The sequence below is a fragment of the Carassius carassius genome, chromosome 40 (genome assembly GCF_963082965.1).
Source record: "Carassius carassius chromosome 40, fCarCar2.1, whole genome shotgun sequence".
Taxonomy (NCBI): Eukaryota; Metazoa; Chordata; class Actinopteri; order Cypriniformes; family Cyprinidae; genus Carassius; species Carassius carassius.
In genome coordinates this window covers 17,800,177-17,822,639 of record NC_081794.1, presented here as the reverse complement: position 1 = coordinate 17,822,639, position 22,463 = coordinate 17,800,177, and the positions used below count along the sequence as shown (strand labels likewise).

Here is a 22,463-nt window from a genome sequence, read left to right as displayed (position 1 = left end):
ATCCTTAGGGTATGATAACATACTAGATCTTAAATTTGCAGTTTTCTTTATATAAAAGTCATTCAAATGATTTTCTATATCCAAAGGTTTAGTGATTATTTCTGCTGCTGTTTCCAAATACATATTAGAACATTTTGTTTTTTACACATTATTTCATTTATAACTTTCCACAATTGCTTGCTATTATTTGATGAGTTACTAATCTTTTGGGCTAAAATATATTTTCTTTTTTAATCTATTTAACTTTGTCACTTTATTTCTCAACTTACAATAATTCCTTTCATCCATATCACTTTTAGATTTTAGAGTTTCAGCTTTGGCATTATCCCTTTCCCTCATTATAGATTTTAGCTCGGCATCTAACCAAGGAGCATTATTGCTTTTTATCGACCTTTTTCTAATTGGTGCATGTTTGTCAACTATTTTCACAAACATATCCATAAAAATACGTAAAGAAGCATTAACATCCTCCTCGTCACAAACCGCCGACCAAGTGGACCTTTCAACAAATCTTCCACAAACGCATTAGGATTGAACGTTTTATAAGACCTACGATATAAGACGTTTTATAAGATCTACGGCAATTTAGTTTTCTTTGTTGTGATGATTAAATTATGATCACTGCATCCTACTCCAACTGAGATGACATGTGAACACAACTCATACACATTTGTAAAAATGTGGTCAATGCATGTTGATTTAAATTTACCATTCGAAGAAATTCTTGTGGGTTGTGTAACAATCTGCATAAGGTTAGAAGCATTAGTTATAGTAATCATCTTTCTATGTAAATAACACTTCTTTGAAAACCAATCAATGTTGAAATCCCCCAAAAGAAAGATATCTTTGGTTTGAGCAGATGCCTTCTCAATGTTATCACATATCTTTTCCAAGTAATCTACATTTGAACTGGTAGGTCGGTAACAGCAGCCCACTAAAATGGGTTTTTTAAACTGAATATTTAACTGTAACCATATCATTTCAATACCGCTGCCCATCAAATCTTCCCTCGGAGTGACAGCCATATTTTTGCTAATTATAGAATGCAACACCCCCACCATTTTGATTTCTATCTTTTCTAAATAGTCTATACCCCTCAACAGCTAGCTGTGAATTATCAAAACTGCGGTCTAAGTGTGTTTCTGATAAGGACAATACATGAATCCCATTGGAACAGATGTTTATAATTTCATGAACCTTATATCTGAGACTACAAATGTTCAAATGAGCTAAAACTAAACCTTTCTTAGACAAGTTTGAAAGTAAATTTGTCATATTAATAAGATTAAAACATCAAAACAAAAACATCAGAATAAGAATCTAAATAAAGTTCATGAGCAGTTATTCAGATGCTTGCTTTTGTCCATTTGCCGGCCAAATTATAAGCTTATCATACCTTAAGCTGGCTCTTTCACCTTTCTCTCTTGCCTCTTTCAGTTTTGGCAGCAGTTCACGTCTCCTCTGCTGCACCAAATCAGAAAAGTCTTCATTGATATAAATGTTTGTACCCTTTAATTTCTTGGTGGAGGAAAGGATGTGCTGTCGGTCTTTAAATCTAAGAAGCTTCACAACAATTTTTCTTGGCTTTCTTCCCTCATGGAATTGGCCAATCCGGTGGACCCTTTCCATCTCAATTGAAGAACTATCCATTCCAAACCCAAATTATTAGACAGCATTTGTTGAATCTTCATTTATAATCCACTGATTGTTTCGCCTTTTTCCTCCGCGATCCCATCAATTAGAAGATTAGATCTCCTTAACTGATTTTCAATGTGATCCAGTTTCTCAAACAGATCCTCCAATTCCTGCTTTGATTTTAAAATGCTGCTCTCAAATGACCTAATTTTTATGTCAATGTCATTCTTCTTAGCTTTCATCTCATCCATGATGCCTTGTGTGAACTGCAGACTAGTTTTTAGTTCTTATACATCTCTAATCACACCATCCAACCTTTTCGCATTTCCATCCATAATGATTTGAATGAAGCTCTTGAAGTTGTCCTGTTGTTGTTTTAACATTTCCTTATAAAATTCTCTCTGCTGATCCATCATGTGGGTCAACACACCCATAGTTACAACTATATCAGCCTCTGATGGTTGTTTACTACCTTTAAGAGGCATGATTCCACAATCTTACTAAGATGTACTGAGATAGGAGTGGCAGGCCCACCAAGCCTAGAAGCCTCTCAAACAGTTGAAACAATGAAAACAGTCCAATTCACTCGCCGCACAAGTCCAATATTCAAAATGTGAAGACTAAATGCATATATTGACCAAATGTTAACCTTAGAGTAATGGTCCAATATGTGATTACAATGATTTGTATTAGATTGTAGAGAGCTGGAGAACTCAGAGAAAGAGCATGGCAGCCATCTTGTATGTCATCCGATTTTGATTTTGTGTTGGCAGCACATGTGTACACAACCACCCTATAACAATTTTTTAATACCCATAAATTATAAGCAGTGTCACAGAACAAGCTACAAAATTACGTCACATTTTACAGACTCCGCCCATGACTGTTGACGGACACTGCCATATTAGCAGAGCCCCCGCCCTTTTTTATTCTTTGAGGCATTAGCAGTAGGTATTGTATTTTATGCTGCTCTCACTTAATACAGCGATATAATATAAAAATGTGATTCCCTTCTGTTTACCTTCACAGACATAACCGACTTTGTTTTTGTAACTTGTGTTTGTTTTTAACATAAACGTGTGTGTGTATTTGACAGTTTAAGCGCAATAAAACACGAAAGAGATCTCAGTGTAGTACTCACAAGCCCATGTGAAAGCCGCTTTCTGTGCACGTTCTTTGGATGTGTGTGCTCAGAAAAAATTTAATTGCGATAGAAGTGATAATAAAATCCAAACAGATATTTTTTGACAGAGTATCTGAGATACGAGCTGTAAAGGTACAGCCCTGTTCTGGAAAAGGGGCCGGTAGCAATAGCTCATTTGCATTTAAAGATACATGCATGAAAACAGCCTGTTTCTGCTTCCACTTAAAATAGACATTTTCAAAATGATATAATAAATGATCTGTGGGGTATTTTGACTTTATATACCGTATTGACCCAAATTTACCTTTTGGAAAAAATTTTGAAAACCAAATCTTGTGTTTTACTTACTTTTAGATATACCATAAAAATAACAGTTAGCCCATCTGAATTATAAATCTACCTTTATATCATTTAGTCTATCCATCTCATAGTAACCTACCAAATAATTTTAACAGTAGAAGTGCAATCTTATTGTTGTCTTCAAATTAGGGATGGGCGTTTTCCACAAATATCACATTCGAATATTTGAGCTCACAAAAAACGAATATTCGAATATTCGTTTATTTAAATTAAGATTAATGAGTCAGACGTTATTTTTCAGCAACATTTGTTTTCGTCATTTTGAACAAGCTTACAATAAGCTTGAACATTACACATCGTGTTTTGTAGCTGAAAACCTTTAACAATAGCAATTAGGCTATTGTATAACTTACACTTAACTTGTAAACTGTCAGCAAATCTTTTTTGCTTTTTTTCTATTGTTTCAAATGTTCTTGTTAAGAAATACGGGCATGTAAACATGATCGGGGGAAAGTCGGCTCCTTAGTCTGTTAACAATAAGGCCGGCCGTGGAGAAAACGCGCTCTGACGGCACAGACGTTGTCGGGACTCACAAATAACGGTGTGCTAAGCGAATCAGTTTTGTGAAGCGCTTCGTGTTTTCGTTTACCACTGAATGGGATCCTCATCTGGTGGAATACATGGCTCCAGCAAGAACTGTTCCCACTCGTCTCGGCTGGACTCTCTGTAATCATCGCTGGAGAACTGGCTCAGCCTTTTCCGACGAGTGGGCATTGCATATTCTTCATCGTGGCGACTGCATCCGCACCACTCGCATCAAGGAAAATGTTCTGATAATGTTCAAAAAAGTTTTTTTTTCTTACTTCTCTCATGTTTTCATCGAGAAACCTGAGATGTTTGTGCCGAGGGTCTAGGGCAGACGCGAGAAGAGGAGTTTTCACGGCATTCTCCAAGTTAGCAGTGTTTATTCGTTGCTTGAGAGATGCTGCAACAATGTTCTTGGATCACTTTCTGTGATTCTCCACGGCATATTTGAAGTACTGTAGAAGACCGCAGTTCTTTTAGGGGGCGTTCACATATCGCGTCTTTTGCATGCTCAAGTTCGTTATTTCCAATGTAGGCGCGCGGTATGCACGCTCATAATGGAAGCGACGCGGTGCGTCGCGCACGCGGTGCGACGCGGCCATTTTTTCCAGGTGCGTTCGCACAGCATCGAGTTAAAAACATCTCAACTTTTCAGAGAGCCGCAAGCGCACAGCAGGTCATGTGACAAGAACTAAACATTCAGCTTCATCCTTTCCCGTAACAACGTTGAAAGCTCAGCCAAGATGAAGGAACAGCTGATCATAGCTGTATATGGATTGCCATTTTGAAATAAATTTAGTAGCAGAGCTACTGAAAGCGATTTTTTTTGTGCTGCAAATCCATTTATCCTTTGCTGAAATTTCCGTCTTCATGGAGAGAACGCGTCGCCTCAGGAGCGCTTCTGCCCGAGCGCTTTGGAAAGAAGGAGAAAGGGCGCGCATAGCCTTTTCCACGCCTTATTAGGCGCGATATGTGAATGGCCCCTTAATCATTCATTAATTATTTTTTGCTTGCATACACCTTCAAATATGCCGTGGAGAATCACAGAAAGTGACCAAATTAGGTTTTATTGTGAACTTTTTTTTTTTTGCGAAATTCGAATATCATTTTTATTTACCGAATAATTAGGGCAGAATGAATATTCGAATGTTCGACTATCCGTGCACATCCCTACTTCAAATCTGGATACTGTCTTACATTTTAAAATCATTTACAGAGGAAGTTTGTTCCCATCATGATAGCATGACAGTCATAACTCATGCTGCTGTAAGGCTTCATTTTTTTTAATTTTTAAAGTTTTCACTCGCGATCGCGAACACACATTACGTATTTCATGGCACACTTGTTTTACATGTATTTGGCGCTACTTATTGTTGTGGTTGTATTACTGACATGTCAAAGTATAGACCCTGAATATGAGACGGACGCATTTTTTCACATGTATTTCCAAGAAAAAAACATTGTCTTATATTCGGTTCAGTACGGTAGTAGATGTTGATTGCCTCAAAACAAGCTGCTTTACTGTATTAAACTTGACCAAACAGTGTCTGTCTCTTTCAATAAGAAATACAAATTCAATTTCTATTAAAAAGCAGCTCTCCATTGTGTTCATGCTTTTACACACAGATGTCTGACCTCAACAGCTCTGAAATCTGAACAGAACAAATGAACCAGACTGGATTTCCACGTCTGTTATGTAATCGCCATGGACCAATAATAGTTCAAAGGTGTTTACCAGCTGGAGCTAACTTTTATGAAAAGTTTAGCGGTTAGCGGTTTCAAATTCCCCAAATTAACTCCAAACTAACTTAATTTTTTTCAGAATGAAACACACTAGTTAACTTCGTTTTCTTTGATTTTGCTTCAATTATTGGGACTTTTAGAGATTAAATAATAAACTTTTTCTACTTTGCAGTGCACCCACTGTCTAATATATATTAATGCATTTTTATTCAAAGAAACTTACATTGCATTCTGGTATACATTTTATTAGTTGATGTATTTCCTTGGTATTGAACCTTGGCTTTGAAAGCACCATGATTTACTGCTTGAGCTATGTTTTTATTAGATTTTTTATTCTTAATAACCATACAAACTTACAGATGACTTGACAGCATTACCACAGACGAGAAAGTGTTGAGAATAAGGACTTGTTTGGAGAAGGAAACATTTATGGGCCCATTCTTCCCAAAAGCTCAGGCACTGTTGATGCCCTTTTCATGTATAAGGTATACGGTAACATTGTTCAGGATGCTTATACTCCTTGTGGCATTTACATGCTTTTTAGAGCTTCACTAGACTAAGGCAGAGGTTATTTCATGTTGTTTTTAGTTGCACAGAAGCTACTTTTGATAAAAACTGTTGGACAAATTCCTTTTTCTTTCCTTTTGTATCTGTTTAGTTTTATGATTTTTTTAAAAACTTAATCAGATTTTCCATCGTACACAATGACAGCTACTCTCATAAAGAGTCATCATTCACCTGACATTAATTAAGTGGACATACTGAATATTGACTACACTGTCAGATTTCAGCACTTACAGGCAGTTCTTAAGATTTGGTTTGAATAAAACATGGGTAGTGTGAACAGAGCCTTAGTGTCTAAAGCTCAAATGCATGACTACAGCTTCATTTATCCTTCTTTGAATCCCTTTTGCTCTCTTACTTCCAAGTACACACACAGATAGGCACAGTGTGATGGTTGCATTGCCATGTGAATCAGTTCTTAGGATGTTACATCAGAATAAGAGCGACTTTGTGAGTTGGGGTTGTCACGATTATAACATTTTGACATTTATTTAGCAATTTAATTTGAATTTTAAGTGCTGATCAAATAATCACGATCAGGCGATTATGTAATAATCACAACAGGCCCAGTGTGTTTGTTAGTGTAGGATTACTAAAGACCTTGTAACGTTTTCTCCTCTTAAAATCCTTTTTGCATTTCACAACTTCTCCTCAGAGAGAAAACTTTCTATGCATATCCATCCATTCGAGAGTTTTTCATTCTTCAATCATGTTTTGTCTTTAGCGCTCGTTACAAATATGGTTTTCAGCAAAGCAGATAATGACTTGGATTAGCTCAGGCTTTTGTTTGGATAAGAATATTCATGGGCATTTTTTCACTAATGCCAAACATTGGACTCCATCTGTCCTACTTAAGAAAAAACATCAGATTTTCGTCCCGTACCGCTCCAGAATGGCATCAGAAAGCTCCGTCTGTACCATCAGTGGAATCCACAGCATAAAGACGTCATCACTTTGACTTTCGTGACTGCTTCTGTGTGTGCCGTGTTCCTACTTAAACGTGGCTTTCTCCATCTCTCTGGCTCAGATTCAGGTCACTCCCTATAACACAGATGGTGCCGAGCCTCAGTGATGGATACTGGAGTATCAAGCGGTTCCGCAGAGCAGAGAGATGCATGTGGAAGTCTTTATCGTACCAGCCGATTGGCAGTTCATCAGAGCACTGCAGACTCTTGCAGTAACTCATTGCAGGACATTTCATCCTTATTCTCCTACAGCCATTCTCTGATACAACTTTAAAGCAGACGCAGTGTGTTCTCCACTTTGCCGGTGGGGGATAGACCTGCAGAAAGAGATGGTTCATGGGAAAAATAATCTTCCGGAGTGTGATAAAGTCCCGCTGCTTTTTGACTATTCAAATGATATTCAGGTTATGTAAAGTTTCTACCAGTCAGAGACCTTGAATTTTATTTTCCCAGTTCACAAATCCTCTCAAAACCTTTATTTTTTTACTTTGTTTTTTTGGTTATGCAGTATGAATTGGCAAAGAAATATACCTATGTGTGTGTGTTTGTGTATATATATATATATATATATATATATATATATATATATATAACTTAGTAAAAAAGTGATAAGTATAGTTAAAATCTATTAACAAATTTATTGACATATCGCTTGAAATTTACTGATAGAAAACATTTTTTATTTACAAACTTTATTTGGATGACTACTTGTGTGCACAATGCACATTTCTTAATATTAAGCCTAAAACGTATTGTAATGTCACTGTTGATGGGGATTGTATGATCTTTGAATAATATTGGTCTTTAAAGGCAAGGTATTTAAAGTGCACCTGAAGTATACTTGCAATAGTTCCACTTTAGTAGAAGTGTTTAGTAGACACTTCAGTATATCCTAAGTTGGACTTCAGCACTACCTCCACACAATTAAAGTGCATTAAGTACAAAATGAGTTGTTTCAATTTAGTAGACTTAAAGTTTAAGTATACCAGTGTAGTATTTTAAAAGTACAATTGGAGGGTATTTTTATTAAGCACCTAAATATATAAATGTATTTTTAATATACTTAGCATGATATACATGTATTTGAAGTACATTTTATATATATATATATATATATTAAGATATTTATATTTAAAGTGTATATTAATATTTCTTTATATATAATTAATTAAACAGTAATGATAGTAAATTTTTAATAAAAATAATTATTAAATCTGTATTGTAATATTAACATTTAATAATAATACCAATATGTTAATGTTGTTAATAATTATAGTAGTTAGTTAATACTACTACTACAACTGTTACTACTAGTAGTAATAATAGTTGTAACAAATACACACTCATACAATCACAATTGTTAACGTTGCTTACAGTTTTTACTTTTTCAGCGGGAAGTTTTACAAGATACACACACACACTGATGTCACACACGCTCCTGCTGTGCGCCAATGTCACCCTGGGTTTTTGTCACTGTTAGATGGACAGAAGAGTGTGGCTAGAAAATGGAGTGTAATCCCACTCTGTGGACACAGCAGGGGCGAAAGAAAGTGTTAGGAGACTCATACACATACCATCTCATGTTTGTATGCACCATCATACACACTAAGGATGTGTGAAATGACTAGGTTTTAATATCAACCACTTTTCTGTGAGATCTCTGAATGACTAGTTAAGAATAGTTGTCTCAATGAAGTCTTGTATAACTAGATTGTTTTTGGGTTGTGTCCATCTGATGCTTTTCATGGCTTAAAACCTTTGTATATCTCACCAGAAATGAATAGATTATGCATAATGGCAAGTTACTGTAAATGTAATTAGAGTTAACAGAAAAACCGAAAATGCCTTATTCAACGTATGTATTAATATTGATGGTGCTTTCATAAAATATTGTCTTGGCAGTATCACCTTCTCTCACCTTCAAAGCCCACATCAGCTCACTTGCCAAAACTGCATTTGTTCCTTCTCCGCCACATTGTGTCCACCGTATTTTTAACTTGAAATTTGAGTCTGTGCCTTTATAACTTTGCTATTAATGCTTGATGATTTTTGCCACTTTGTCAGTTCATTTTGCTGTTGTTTTTTCCCCCATCCATTATACACTCATACAAATATCAGTCATTTTGTTGAGTCAGCTGACCATTGGCCAACATAATAAAATCCTGGCTTAATATAGCTCTAAATGAAGAGGAAGAATGTCATCGCTCTGGATGATTATGTTTGTCTTTTGAGGACAATCTCCAGTTGGGATGTTCAAAAGCTGGTTTGGAACCATCTGTTCTCCTGAGGTTATTTATTCAGTTTGTTTGTTATTCTGAGTAGATCCTATTCCACTTTAGGCTTTATTTGATAACAATTTGTCTCCTTGTATCCTGGAGTTCCTCTCTGGTGGAACATGGTGTGTATGTACTGTACAGCACTTTTCCATCCTACTTTGTGCTGTTAGGAAGTGATTATTACGTGAGCTGTACCAAAATGCATTTTGTGTGTGTGTGTGTGAGAGAGGCTTAAAATTGACTTAGCCGAAAGTCCTCACTATTCTCTTCAGCTTCCCTATATCATCTCTTTTTGGAGTCCTCTTTGAAGTTCCTCGTCCTGAGGCGACATGGGGATGCTCCGTTATTTAATGTGTCTGCTTTCACGTGGTGTCTCTGAAGGAGACGAGAAGGAAAGTCCATGCTAATTTTTCTTTCCCTGGAGAAGCCGAACAGTGGAAATAGTTGTGCTCGGATGGTAAGAGGTGACAGCGAGTTTAATATTGCCCCGCCGCTGTCACAGGGGGATGGTAGCTAAAATGGGATTCGCAATGGGAGCCGCTGATTACATAAAAATATTAACGCCACGCTAATGCAATTAAATGGCCAAGCTTTAAAGCCCCACCAGCTTATGTTTTGCTTTGGTTTGCTGCCATAATGAGTGAACAGGAAGAATACTTTATAATTAGACAGAAAAAAAGGAGAGAACGGCAAAATTGTAAAGAGAAAATGCAGCCTAAAGCTCGTGTTTGCTCTTGGCGTTTGAGTCTATCCCCTGAAGTGCACTTTACCACAGCAAAATTGAATTGAATGACAACAAAGCCTTTAAAAGGTCCCTTGAAATGAAACATTTGTGCTGGCATCTAAACTCCTCAGTGCTGGCGGCGGTTACTCTGGTCTAGGTTTACCCGCCGGCCGTTCTCGCCCACGCCTCCTCTGCGGATAACAGATCCTCCTGGCTTTGTAACGAGTGGAGGAGAGGAGAGTCCCGCATGTGAGTAGAAGAAAACTGCTGCTGCATCCAACCGTTTCTTCCAACAGCCTGCTAGTGTTTCCTCAGCAGGGCTCAGTAGTAATGATGGACCAGTGGTGTGGGGTCAGTATGAGAGAGTTGTGTTTAATTTGTCAACAGCCCTATTGGAGCAGTGCTGATATGTTACTAAATTTTTTGGAATGTGGGCTTTAAAGCCTTACAAATTAAGTTATCTGCCACGTATGGAAAATTGTTGCAATTATTGCTGATTTAAACTTGAAAAAAATATATCAAAAATATTTTATTCAGCAAGGATTCATAAGTTGTTCAGAAGTGACAGTAAAGACATTTATGAAGTTTAAAAAAACCAAGCCTGCATTTATTTGGAGTACAGAAAAAAACAGTAAAATGTTGAAATATTACATTAAATATAATACTGTTCAAAAACTTTTGGCTGGTATTGTATATTTAAACTAAAATGAGTTATTTTAAATTATGAAAAAACTTTTACTGTCTTTTTCTAAAATAAATGCAGCCTTGATGAGCTTGATGATCATAGGGGATGTCTTTCAAAAACAAAACATTTTTACTGAAGTTTTGAATTATAGTGTGTTTTTGTGTTGGTAGCATCATTTCAGTTAATTTTTTTGCATCATATGCCATAATTTATCAGCAAAAGTGTGTTTATGAGTTTGTAGCTCTTGCATATAGCAGTTATGGTTGTATGTTGTAAAATTAAGTTTATCACAATAAATTTGTGAATAGTAAATTTTGGTAACACTTTAGAATAAGTAACGCCTATTAGTTGGTTATTAGCATGCATATTACTAGAATATTAGCCATGTATTAGTGCTAATTAAGAACATACTAATGCATTATTCTACTTGATCTTATTCTAAATCCCTAATCTTACCCAATACCTAACTACCTTACCAACTATTAATAAGCAGCAAATTAAGAATTTATTTAGAGAAATGTCGTAGTTAATAGTTAACAAGTGCTACCTATTCTAAAGTGTTACCCATTTAATAAATATTTTGTGTAAATTATATGGACACTTTAATAATGTTTCTGTAGTGTATTTCCACAAGTTTTTTTTCTTGGACATACAGCCAAACATTATTTGCGGTGAATCCAGTGAAAATGTTGGCAGTGCAGACAGTGACTAAATTCTGACTCAGCTGGGCAAGCTGAAGAAAATCCTTATTGTTGATCCCCAAGCGATGAATGACACCGAATTACACTGTACTGGATTCAGCCTGACAATTCCACGTCGTATCTCTCCTGCTGCGTCTGGCGAGCTGCAGTCACGCAAACCCTATCAGCGGGAGGCGGAGAGAGGTGCGAGGTGACACGGCAGCTACATGCAGACAGATGTCAGTCTCTCTGCAGGCTCCAGGCATCAGAAGGCCTGCTTCCGGCTGTGCTGTGGCCCCCAGGCTCAGGAAATGCTTCAGCTTTTGAACTAATGGTCCAGTTTCAACTGATTGCATCCATCTACAAAGAGATTTTATATCTCTCATTCGATACCTTTACTTTAGCGCTAGCTAAAGAAATGATTCCTCGTGCCTGTGTTGATGACTTGTGCTTTTTCTCCACTTAGTTCAGTCATGGATTGGTTGTGGAATGGCTTTCCATTTGCTCTGGAATGGAAAGAAAGAATCATTGACCATTTAGCAGCTGGGTTCAAGACACCTAGAGAGACTTTGAATTATATTTTTACGGTGTAGAAATATGATATTGGTTGAACTAAACAGCACCCAATCAGAGGAGAGCTTTAGGCTGAGTGTTTGCGAATGTTTGAAGACTCACACATGGTTCAGATGAATTTCCTGAATCACTTTTCTTTAAGCTGTTGACCCAGCCGATTTAGTCTGATTTGACAGGTTTTTGTGAATCATTTCAACTGATTGATTCCCAAAAATTGTGACTAAAAAGAATATTTGATTTAGAAATTGAACATCATTGCTATTAATCACAAAGACTCTTCATCAGTTTGATTGAATGGGCAGCTGATGGAGGTGATGGTTTAGGTCAGTCACTAGAAGGACAGTGTAAATGGTGAGGTGCTCTTTAGGGCTCCTGAGAGCGTTTGTGGATGAGTGAGTCTGGTCTCCAGTGGCAGCACTATAAAGGCTCTTTTAAAGACTGTGGCTTTTGGGAGTCTGCAGTGCTGCACTCCTAAATTGTGTCATGCTGATAAGGACTGGAAATCAGACAGTCTCTCTACCTTTAATTCGTGTGTGTGTGCTACCACATTTTTCTTTCTTTCTTTTTTTATGTTTTTTTTAAGCCTACAGTAAGTATCACGGGTAATGTTTCATACTGTTGATGTTTTACCCTCATTATTATTATCATCAATCATTAAATTGATCAAAAGTGACAGTAAAATAAATTTATAATGTCACAAAATAGTCTATTTAAAAAACAAAATAGAAAAACAGTGTATCGTGTACCAAAATATTAAGCAGCACAATTGTTTCAACAGTGATAATAATAAGAAATGTTTCTAGAGGATAACGTGACACTGAGGTCTGGAGAAATTACTGCATTACTGTTCATATTTCTTGCTATTTCAGGAATAAATTACATTATAAAATAGATTAAAATAATAAAAAAGGTTATGTTAACTTATAAAAAATATTTAACATTACTATTCTTTTTGCTCTATTTTTGTCACACAAATGCAGCCAAGTGAGCATAACACTTCTTTCAAAAATATAAAAAAAATATCAGCAACTCTTTTGAACTTTTCAACAGTAGATTTTTTAAGTAAATATTAACAGTAAATATTTTCTAAATTTTGCCTCAACTGACAATTTGCCATCATGAGTTTATCTAGGATGGATTTTCAAAATTTTGCCTCAACTGACAATTAGGATCATTTTTCCCCAGCACTCTATTGGCCAGAAATCTGTTGAATATTTCTTAGAATAAGCATCCATCCATCCATACATTAATTCATGCAGTTTTACAGAGAGATTGAGACTGGCTAACCTAATATATAATGTGATGTTTGTATCAAATATGCAAGACAAGAACACAAAAATTTATTATTTTGTGGAATTATTATTATTATTTTTTTAAAGAAAGAGAAATACAATTTCAAGGTCATTAAGAAATATTTACACCCGGTAGACCTTAGTTTTCTCAGTTAGCAAGTTTGAAAAACAAGTTAATTTTGAAGCCTGGTTGTATTCATGTGTTTTCATGAAACAACTTCACATTTTAAATGAATGAACCCAATTAAAGAGTTTGATGTATTTCACTCTGTCTGCTTGGGTTTCTTTTGTAATGAAACCTGATGAAAATGTTTCTCCACCCTGTATAACACAGTCCCGTTTACTCTGCGTAAAACACAATCCTGGGGCCGTTTATATGGATGCCCAGTAGAAGTGAAGATCAGGGATCATGAGAGGCTCTACGCTCATCCATCTCTCTCTGTCTCTCTTTGTAGAATCCCAGTGCCCTCTGAGCAATTGCCAAGGCATCTCCATGGCTGCGGATCCTGGCAGCGTGGCACTGGAACTCTGCCATTTAACGGAATTAAAAGGGGATTTAGGGAGATGCATGTGTGTTTGGGGGGGATTGGTGGCCTGCAGAACTGGGAGGTATGGAGGCGGGGCTTTGCGGTCGCCACACAGTGCACCAGAGTGTTACGTAACGTGTTTACTAACACACTAGCTAAGAGGCGATTAGATCCCATAGTTCATCCCGACCTGGTCTGATTGATAGCTACGTACTATCGGTTGGTTCCCGAGTGTCTGATTGTTGCTGGGTTAATGAGATGGCCCTATCCGCCAGGCTCCAGAGGACGCAGCCTTTTCAGAGCTGTTGGTCTTGTGTGTGTGAATTATAAGATGCCATATTGGGCTAAGCTTATTTGGATAATCAGAGAGGCCCTTTCCTCTCTCTCTCATTAGTTCACGCTCTCTCTCTCTCTCTCTCTCTCTCTCTCTCAGTAATTGTTGGCTGTGTTGTGCTCTGCAGTGCATTATGTAAATGCATAAACCCTCTGGTGCAATGGTTGCACAGTGCCAGCTAGTGTATGACAGTATCGGCCAGGGCATCGACCGGCATGGGCTTGGGATGGGGGTGGGGTGGACTGCGCTGTCGTTGTCATGGCAGCCCGTGACTCACAGTTGTACCCTGTGCTACTTAAGTCACGTGACCCCTCGGTGAATAACTCCTTCAATGACCTCAGCAGTGCCGCCCACTGAGAATGAACATTCACACCTGTTTTATGCAAATCAAGATGCACATACATGCATGTAAAGCAGCGTGTCATGATTTACTCTCATAACTAAAGAAATGATTTTTTTTCAGGTATACTCATTAAAAAAAAAAAAAAACACCAACTAAATTTTGAATAAACAGTTAAAAAATGAACAGCACCACCATAAAATGCATATCATGGACACCAACATAACATTTTCATTAAAATAAAAAATGTATTTAAATAAATTATGACAAAGTAAGCAACGTGCGCTTGGTGTTTGGATTTCATATGTAAAAATATATATTTTTTATATTTAAAAATATTCACAACTTTGTCTAAATATTGTGTACTTTTCCAATAATTTATTACTTATATTTATTATAATAGGAATAAAAGAACAAATGAAATAATATATAAATAAAAAATTATATACTTTTTTGTTTGTTTGTTTAATAGATGACTCTTAATTAAAACATTAGTTTGTGGATCATCATGTTTTGGACATTACCTTTTGCAGATATATTTCATATTTTTAAACACTTAAAATTTCACATTTAAATAAATTAGTTTTATTGGCAAACAGTTATTGCTTTGCAGTGAGTATAAGCTTTATCTGAGCTGAAATTGTTCAGTTTAATTCAATAAATGACTATGTCATTGAATCGATCAGCAGGCAGTTAGAGCTTCCACAGAGATGACCCTGATTAAGAAGAGCAGGAAAGATGTTTCTCCGTGACCCCGTGTAACACTTGCCTCAGGTCTGTCACACTCACTGTTCTTCCACATCAGAACATCCCTCTTCATGCCTCTGCCTCAGGAGAACAGGACACACTGCGGGGCCTCTGGACCATGTGGACAGAGTGTGTGTTTTGTGTGTGAACGTGGGCATGTATTTATGTAGTAGTGGGAATAGGACATTTTGCTCAGCATGCCGCTGCCTCCAACCTGGCAGGACAGCTCTCTGATGTAAGCTGTGTCTCTGCAGTACTGCTGTCTTTCCTCTCCCTCTTTACCTTCCTCTCTCACTCACTTTTTCCAGGTTGCATGTATACCGTGGTTGAAATATTTACATGGCAGTCAGTGTGCTAGTCTGGTTTTAAGTACATACAAGAGGAGTAAAAGCACAAAATAGTTGACATATAAACTGGCCGTAAACTTTTTTTCTTTCAACATAAAGTTTTTAGGTTCAAATTTACTATTGCATAAGGAAATTTATTTTTCCTTTTAAAAGCATCGAGTTAGCTTTTTTACTCAAATTATACATTAATTTTGAATGGTGCTGTGGTGGGACAAATTCATTTTTTAGGTACAAATGTTACATGTAGCCTCTCAATAAAATATGAAAATATGCACTTGTGAACATTGTAGAATTGGAAAAATTCCATGTTAATATAAAATTCAACAGATATGTGGTGGTCACAAGTGTTTGTGCAGTATATTGGTTATTTCATAGTAGTTTAATTTTGTGGCATATCCAAACACTTTTATTGTATTATTATTATTATTTTATTTTGAGAAATTATTACTTTTATTCAGCAAGAGCACATTAAAATGTTCAAAAGAGACAGTAAAGGCATTTATAATGTTACAAAAGATATGCTGCTATTTTTAGTTTCTTTTAATCAAAGAATCATGAAAATCATGAATCATAGTTCCACAAAAATATTATATTTATTTTGTAATAAATGTTATTCTGTATTTAACTGTGATAATAGGATTTATTATTATTATTATTATTATTATTATCAAATCCGCATATTAGAATGATTTCTAAAGTATCATGTGACTGAAGAAATTCTTTAGACGAATGGAGTAATGGCTGGATTTCACAGGACTAAATTACACTACATTTCCTTTTTTTCTTTTTTTTTCACAATATTACCTTTTTTTCTGCTAAGCTTTGGTGAACATATTAAACTTCAAAAACATCTTGACTTGTAAAACCTTTCATTTGTAAAATATTTATTTCCTTGGATTAGCCAATCAGAGGGGAGAGAGAGATGAAAAGAGGCATGGTGCATATCTGAGACGCAGAATCCACAAAGTAATTTATCACATTTATGTTCTGAAAGGATTACATGTTCTTTTGTGTAAAGAGAGTACAACAGAACACTCAAAGCTATGTTAAAGTAAAAAAAAATGGGCAGAGAAAATGAACATTTTTGCCCTAGACCAACCAGCAGGTGGTCTCACCTGAGCTTGTTGTTTGAAAAATAAAAGGAACGTTTTTGAATGTAATTTATTATTATTTATTTTTCAGATCAGCTGGGCTAAGAGAGAAGATATTGGGAAGACTCAGAGGTGAAGAGCAGGGAGCTGACATCACAGCGTGAGGACAGTGTCACGGACCACACGTCCTTCAGCAAACACTGCAACTGTCACACAGCTGGCTTTAACCAGGCCAGTCATTACATTTGACCCCACTTTACCCTCCCAGGTGTGGGGAGCCATTTAGTCACGACAGACAGACATTACTGAGATCCTCCTGCCCTTCTCAAGAGAAAACATCATCTTTATATTCACCTGTTAACAAACCCCAGCAGATTTCTTCATTATACTTTTCATTTTGTATTCAATGACCAAACCCTCTCTCATGGGAGTAACATAGAGACCAGCCCAGCAAAGACGCTCTCTGCTCTCTTTCTCTCTCACATTCACACACTCACTCACACACACTCATCTGCACCGTGTTCAGGATGCCCTCCTCCTCCAGCGCGATTAGCTGGGGAAGGACTCGGCTCTTGTGGTGATTGGAGGGGGGAGCGGAGCGGAGCTGGACCCATGTCGTGGAAGCGGAACTACTTTGCTTCAGGCAGCAGCGGGCTGCAGGGGATGTTTAATCCACGCACCATGACCTCCATCGCTCCCAGCAAAGGCCTGAGCAATGAGCCGGGTCAGAACAGCTGCTTCCTAAACAGCGCACTGCAGGTAGGACTGAAATTTGCTTTATGTTTCTATTATGTTTATGGGTTTTTCATTTACAGATGCTGTTCACACAGGGTCCATGCCAAGTGGCAAACGCTTGTAAAACTTGGCTCTGAGGAGTGAACTGAACAGTTGGCCTGTAGCTTTATTATAAACTATCATAACTTAATCATAATACTAGCAGGGTTCCTTTAGTCATGGAAAACCTGGATATATCAGGGAATCAGGGAAAATTAGGATTTCCAGGCCTTAAAAATATTCAAGAACTTAACCACATATTTGTTTTTACAAATCTATGTAAATTCCATTACATTTCTATAGTGAAAATACTTTTTTTTTTTAACTATGAAATTATCAAATTATTTTATAGGCTTGATATTGACAATTGTGGATATTTATCAGCTACATGTCTTTTTTTCTAAATAAAAAAGTAGTTACAAAGTCATGCTCACCAAGTCTGTATTAATTTAATTGAAATTTAAAATGAATTAAATTTGTGAAATATTATTACTTTTTAAAATAACTATTATTATTGTTAATAATATGACTGTTAATATATTAAAAAAATGTATTTATTGATTCTCTTTCAGAAATGTATTATAATATGCAGATTTGGTGCTCAAGATACATTTTTTGTTGTTGTTATTAATATTAATATTAATTATTAATTAATTAAATAGTATTTAATAATTGTTTTGGTTAGACAAATTTGCATACTGTTGCTACTGCTACTTTTACATTATTAGTATCATTTATAAATACTTATTATAGTACATTTAAATTCATATTTGGAAAAAATCACAATGCATCTTTAAACTTTACCAGAGAAAAAAGAGAGAAATAAATTTATTCTATAGGGCCTTAACAATGTTATTGTTCATTTTTCTTTATAAAGTTTTATGATTGAAATTATTTAGACATGCTTTTTGATTAATACAATTTAATTTAACCATTAAAACAGTGTAGGGAAAAAAACGGTTTTCATTTGACATTTACACTTTCTCAGTTCACTTAGTTTTGGTAGTTATGGCAAAAGCTTTTTCTTGGACTTTGTGAACAGCTCAGAACAAACGTGATTGTTCAAGTTGTTGCGCAGATGAAGCAGTATTAGTATTCTGGGTTGGCTTTAGAGTTCATTCAGAGTGTTATGGATTTCTCTCTGTTTCTCTCTTCCATTCTCTCTTTTTCATGCTGCTGTATCTGATGTCACTGTTGGTCTCTGCTGGTCCCAGTTTAGCAGAGCTTTATCTGGGTCTTCCTTGTAGGCTGTCCTCACTTACACCAATCTGTCTGGCCAAACAGTCTGTCTGCTCATAAATTAAACACCCCTCTCTGTTACCTACCCAGCGAAGCCTTGGACGCTTCTCCAAAAGTCATCCGATTCCATACATGATACTGAAAACAACATGGGTCTAGTTAGTAGGTCTTTTTGTTCTTATATTACACACCTATATACATACACACCAGGTAACATTTGTCATCTCATTTAGTTTAACTGTACTAAAAGATCAAAACAAAAACTCTAATAAAATGTGTTTATTACACAGTATATATAGATGGATATGTATAACTACTGCACATGCCTAGCTGAGGAAGATACGATTAAAAAAAGTAAGTGAGGAAAAAGTTATCATATCATAAAATTTTTATTCTCCCCACTTTAGAGGAATCCTTAATAATCACTTTATAGTCGCTGTAACAGCGCTGGACAGGGATGAGGGAGCAGAATTATGCTGGAGGGTGTTTTCATTTTTCCTTTTTGTTCATTCGCTACTTACTTGAAAGAGCTAAATCAAATCACAGATCCAGTGAAGGCAAACTAACTTCTTATCAGACGTTAGACAGAAATTCTATTACCGAGGCCCTTCTAGATTGGCTCATCATGTGTGAGACACTGTAGCACTGCAGCTGATTCTCCAAAAGATCTTATGCATCATGTGTCCTAACTGTGCTTTTGTAAATGGGTTAACGTGGACCCTCTAGAGCGCTTCATTCAAAAGCCAAGTCCAGCATTATATGGATCTGTTTGAGATTTTCTGAAATGAGCTCAGCGATGGATGCACTCATTTTCAGCCAGATCAGGCCAGCAGGTGCATGGGAGCAAAGGTCCAGGATTCATCTCGCAGTTCAGACTTATTAATAGGTAATGAAAAAATAAAAAGGGGCTATTATACTAATCCTGTGGTCTGAGCACAGTGCTGGAAAGATGCTTGGCTAAATGGCTTCTGTATCATGGGGACCAATATGTACTTTGTTGTTGTTTTTTTCCCCCTAGAATTAGAGGGATAGTTCACACCAAAATTAAAAGTTGTGTCGTATTTATTCACCCTCTTCTTTTATGTTCAGCGAAAGCTCATTCAGGTTTGAAACAACTTAAGGGGTGTGAATAATGACAGAATTTTCATTTTTGGGTAATCTGTCCCTTTAATCTGTCGATTAACGCGTATACGTGTTATGAGTCATTTTCTCCTGATAACCCCTGAAAATAACTTAAATTACACTTTCAGTTTTAATCGTACAGATAATAGCAATATATCAATCGAATCTGTAAAGGGTTTACTTTTTTTTGTATACAGACATAATAACAACAAAACTTTGTGCACTTATAAAATAAAGATAACAAACAAGGTGTGCTGTCTGCAGCCTTTGTCTGCACTGATCTTCATTTAAAAACGCATCATTAAAATGAACTGTAACTCAGTGAATACTCAATGAAGAGACATGAGAGAGATATCTATAGAAAGCTTGACATGTCTACTTTTAAACTGAACAAATGCTGCAAAAAACAAATATTCTGTGATAAAGTAATCCATATGAACAACGCGATGTCCGTTTTTCACGTCTCCCTTCATTATCTTCTAATGTGACCACACCCCTGCGCTGAACGCACTAGATTCTAATGTTTCACTGAATCGCGCGGCTTGAATACGCCCATACAACAGAAGACAACGCAGCGAGACTGTTCTTCAAGTTTTTTTATTTTACCGTTTGCTTCGCGGTGAGAGGAATAACACATAATTCACCCCAAAAAGATGTGATGTGGTTGAGGATTTGAGAAATGGATTTCCTCAGAAAAAAAGAATGAAGCACTTTATTCAGCAGAGATCATAAACATGAGTAAGTCTCTTTTTATTTATTTATATACTTGTACTAGTTTTCACATAACGTGTAAACATTTTACTAGTTAGACTTTTTCCAAACTATAATTCTTCACTAAATGTTTAATCAAGTGAAATATTATGACGTTTCAATAACAATATACAATACTATACCATTCAAAAGCTTGATGTAAATAATATAAATATAACAAATAAAGATAACTTTAACAAATGTAACAATGCTGTTCTTTCAATTTGTCCCCCCTTAAAAACCTGAAAAATATTCTCAGCTCTTTTCAACATTAATAATAATAATAATGATAATAATAACAATAAATGTTTTTTGTAGAAAATAAGATTGTTAAAAGGATTTCTGAAGGATTGTGTGACTAATAATGCAAAAAAGTTTTGTTTGAAAGTCAGCTTTGATTTTTCCTAATAAACTGTTTAACTGCACTCCCCAAGTGGATATTAAAGTATGTTGTGGAATAATTAAATATATTCTAAATAAACTACAAACATAAAATTATATACATTTATTTTGTCTTCACATTCTTTCTTGTAACTCTTCCCTCTCAGTGACACAAGCTGACTGAGAGGCTCATTATGCAGCTCATTATGCGGCCCTTTGTCTTCTCAGGTGTAAATCACAATGATATTCATGATAGTTGACGCCTACTCGCATATGACTTTTACCAACAAAAAGTGTCTTAGAAAATTTAAATGAATATATTGTTTTCTGTGAGTAAACAAGATGATTTTCACATAATTTAGAAAGAAAAATTCTAGGCTACAAACTCCAGTTCTCAACAGTCCCAGGAACCAATGTTCTTTATGTGTTTTTTTTTTGCTTTATTCAAGTGATTTTAAATTTTTGGTTTTTGACTTACCACGCATAACATTTTTTTTCTCAAAAACACAATCATGTACATACATGCATTTCACATATTATTATAGCACAGTTTGTGCTGATTACAGTGAGATTAGACTTTAGCCATTTAGATATTTATAAGAAACTGAAAAAAAGCAGAAATGTCAGGGCATGACAAATCTTCTCCAGTCCCCAAAAACTCCAGAGGGTTAAGTGGAACACAAAAGATGATTTTTAAAAAGATTTTCGAAGATGTTTGAGGTCAGAAATAACATTGGCCCCTACTATAAGTATCTTTTTTTTTGTGTTATACTGAAGATAGAGTCAAGTTTGGGACAACATGAGGGTGAGTTCATTTATGGGTGAACTAGTTCTTTAAGTCTGCTGTATTGGAAGGCAGTTTGCTCTGAGAACTACGAAGCTCTACCTAATATCAGTTTGGAAAGACTCATCAGACTCCTCCAGAGATTAGGTGTTTAATTTAAGCTTGGAAGTTGAGTTCTAAATTTCCACCTTCATGCACATTCCCATCCCACTGCGTCTTAAGTAACACAAAAGGCTCTTAATTTAGCAAGATTTTTTTTTGCTCTGAAATCTGGAAGAGCTTCAGTTGAGAGCCCAGGGCTTACTTTACAGTTTCCTGAGATAACCTTGCTGAAATAATTAATACACTTTTTAATCATGTACTTATTATGAAGTGTCTAATCATATCTAATTTTTTTTTCTATTCATGAAGAGTCTAATCATATCTCATTTTAAAATGTCTGCAGAAGTACCTAAACTACTGCAGGGTCATTCTGTGAAGTGGGTGCCTTTTCCTAAAAGTACTTTTCAAGATTTTTTACAGTCAGTCAGACAGATAATGTGTTTAAATGTTATTGAAGTTACATTGTGCCACCTCAAGCTAAATTAATACATATATTCAACAGAGATGCATTAAACTGATCAAAGGAAAAAGTAAAGACTGGTACATTATTACACACATTTTGGTATTAGATACATGCTGTTCTTTTGAACCTTCTATTTATCAAAGAAAATAATAATGCACAGTATCACAGTTTTCACAAAAATATTAAGCTGCTCAACAGTTTTCAACAATAATAAGAAATGTTTCTTTGGCAGCAAATCTGCATATTAGAATGGTTTTTGGAGGATCATTTGACACTGAAGACTGGAGAAATGGCTG

At 35.9% G+C, this 22,463-nt stretch overlaps 1 protein-coding gene across 8 annotated transcripts in view; it reads left to right on the top strand.

Moving 5' to 3' along the window:
• LOC132122260 (inactive ubiquitin carboxyl-terminal hydrolase 54-like) overlaps positions 1-22,463 on the top strand; it is a 149,221-nt gene that overhangs the window by 41,925 nt on the left and 84,833 nt on the right. For 7 of the 8 annotated variants that reach the window (XM_059532312.1, XM_059532304.1, XM_059532307.1 and 4 more), the window contains exon 2: positions 16,644-17,311. In XM_059532312.1, coding sequence (XP_059388295.1) covers positions 17,165-17,311 — 147 coding nt within the window. In that variant the 5' untranslated portion in view covers positions 16,644-17,164. Of the gene's footprint in view, positions 1-10,103; positions 10,288-16,643; positions 17,312-22,463 lie in introns of those variants that run through there. The other variant, XM_059532305.1, reaches the window with a different exon arrangement.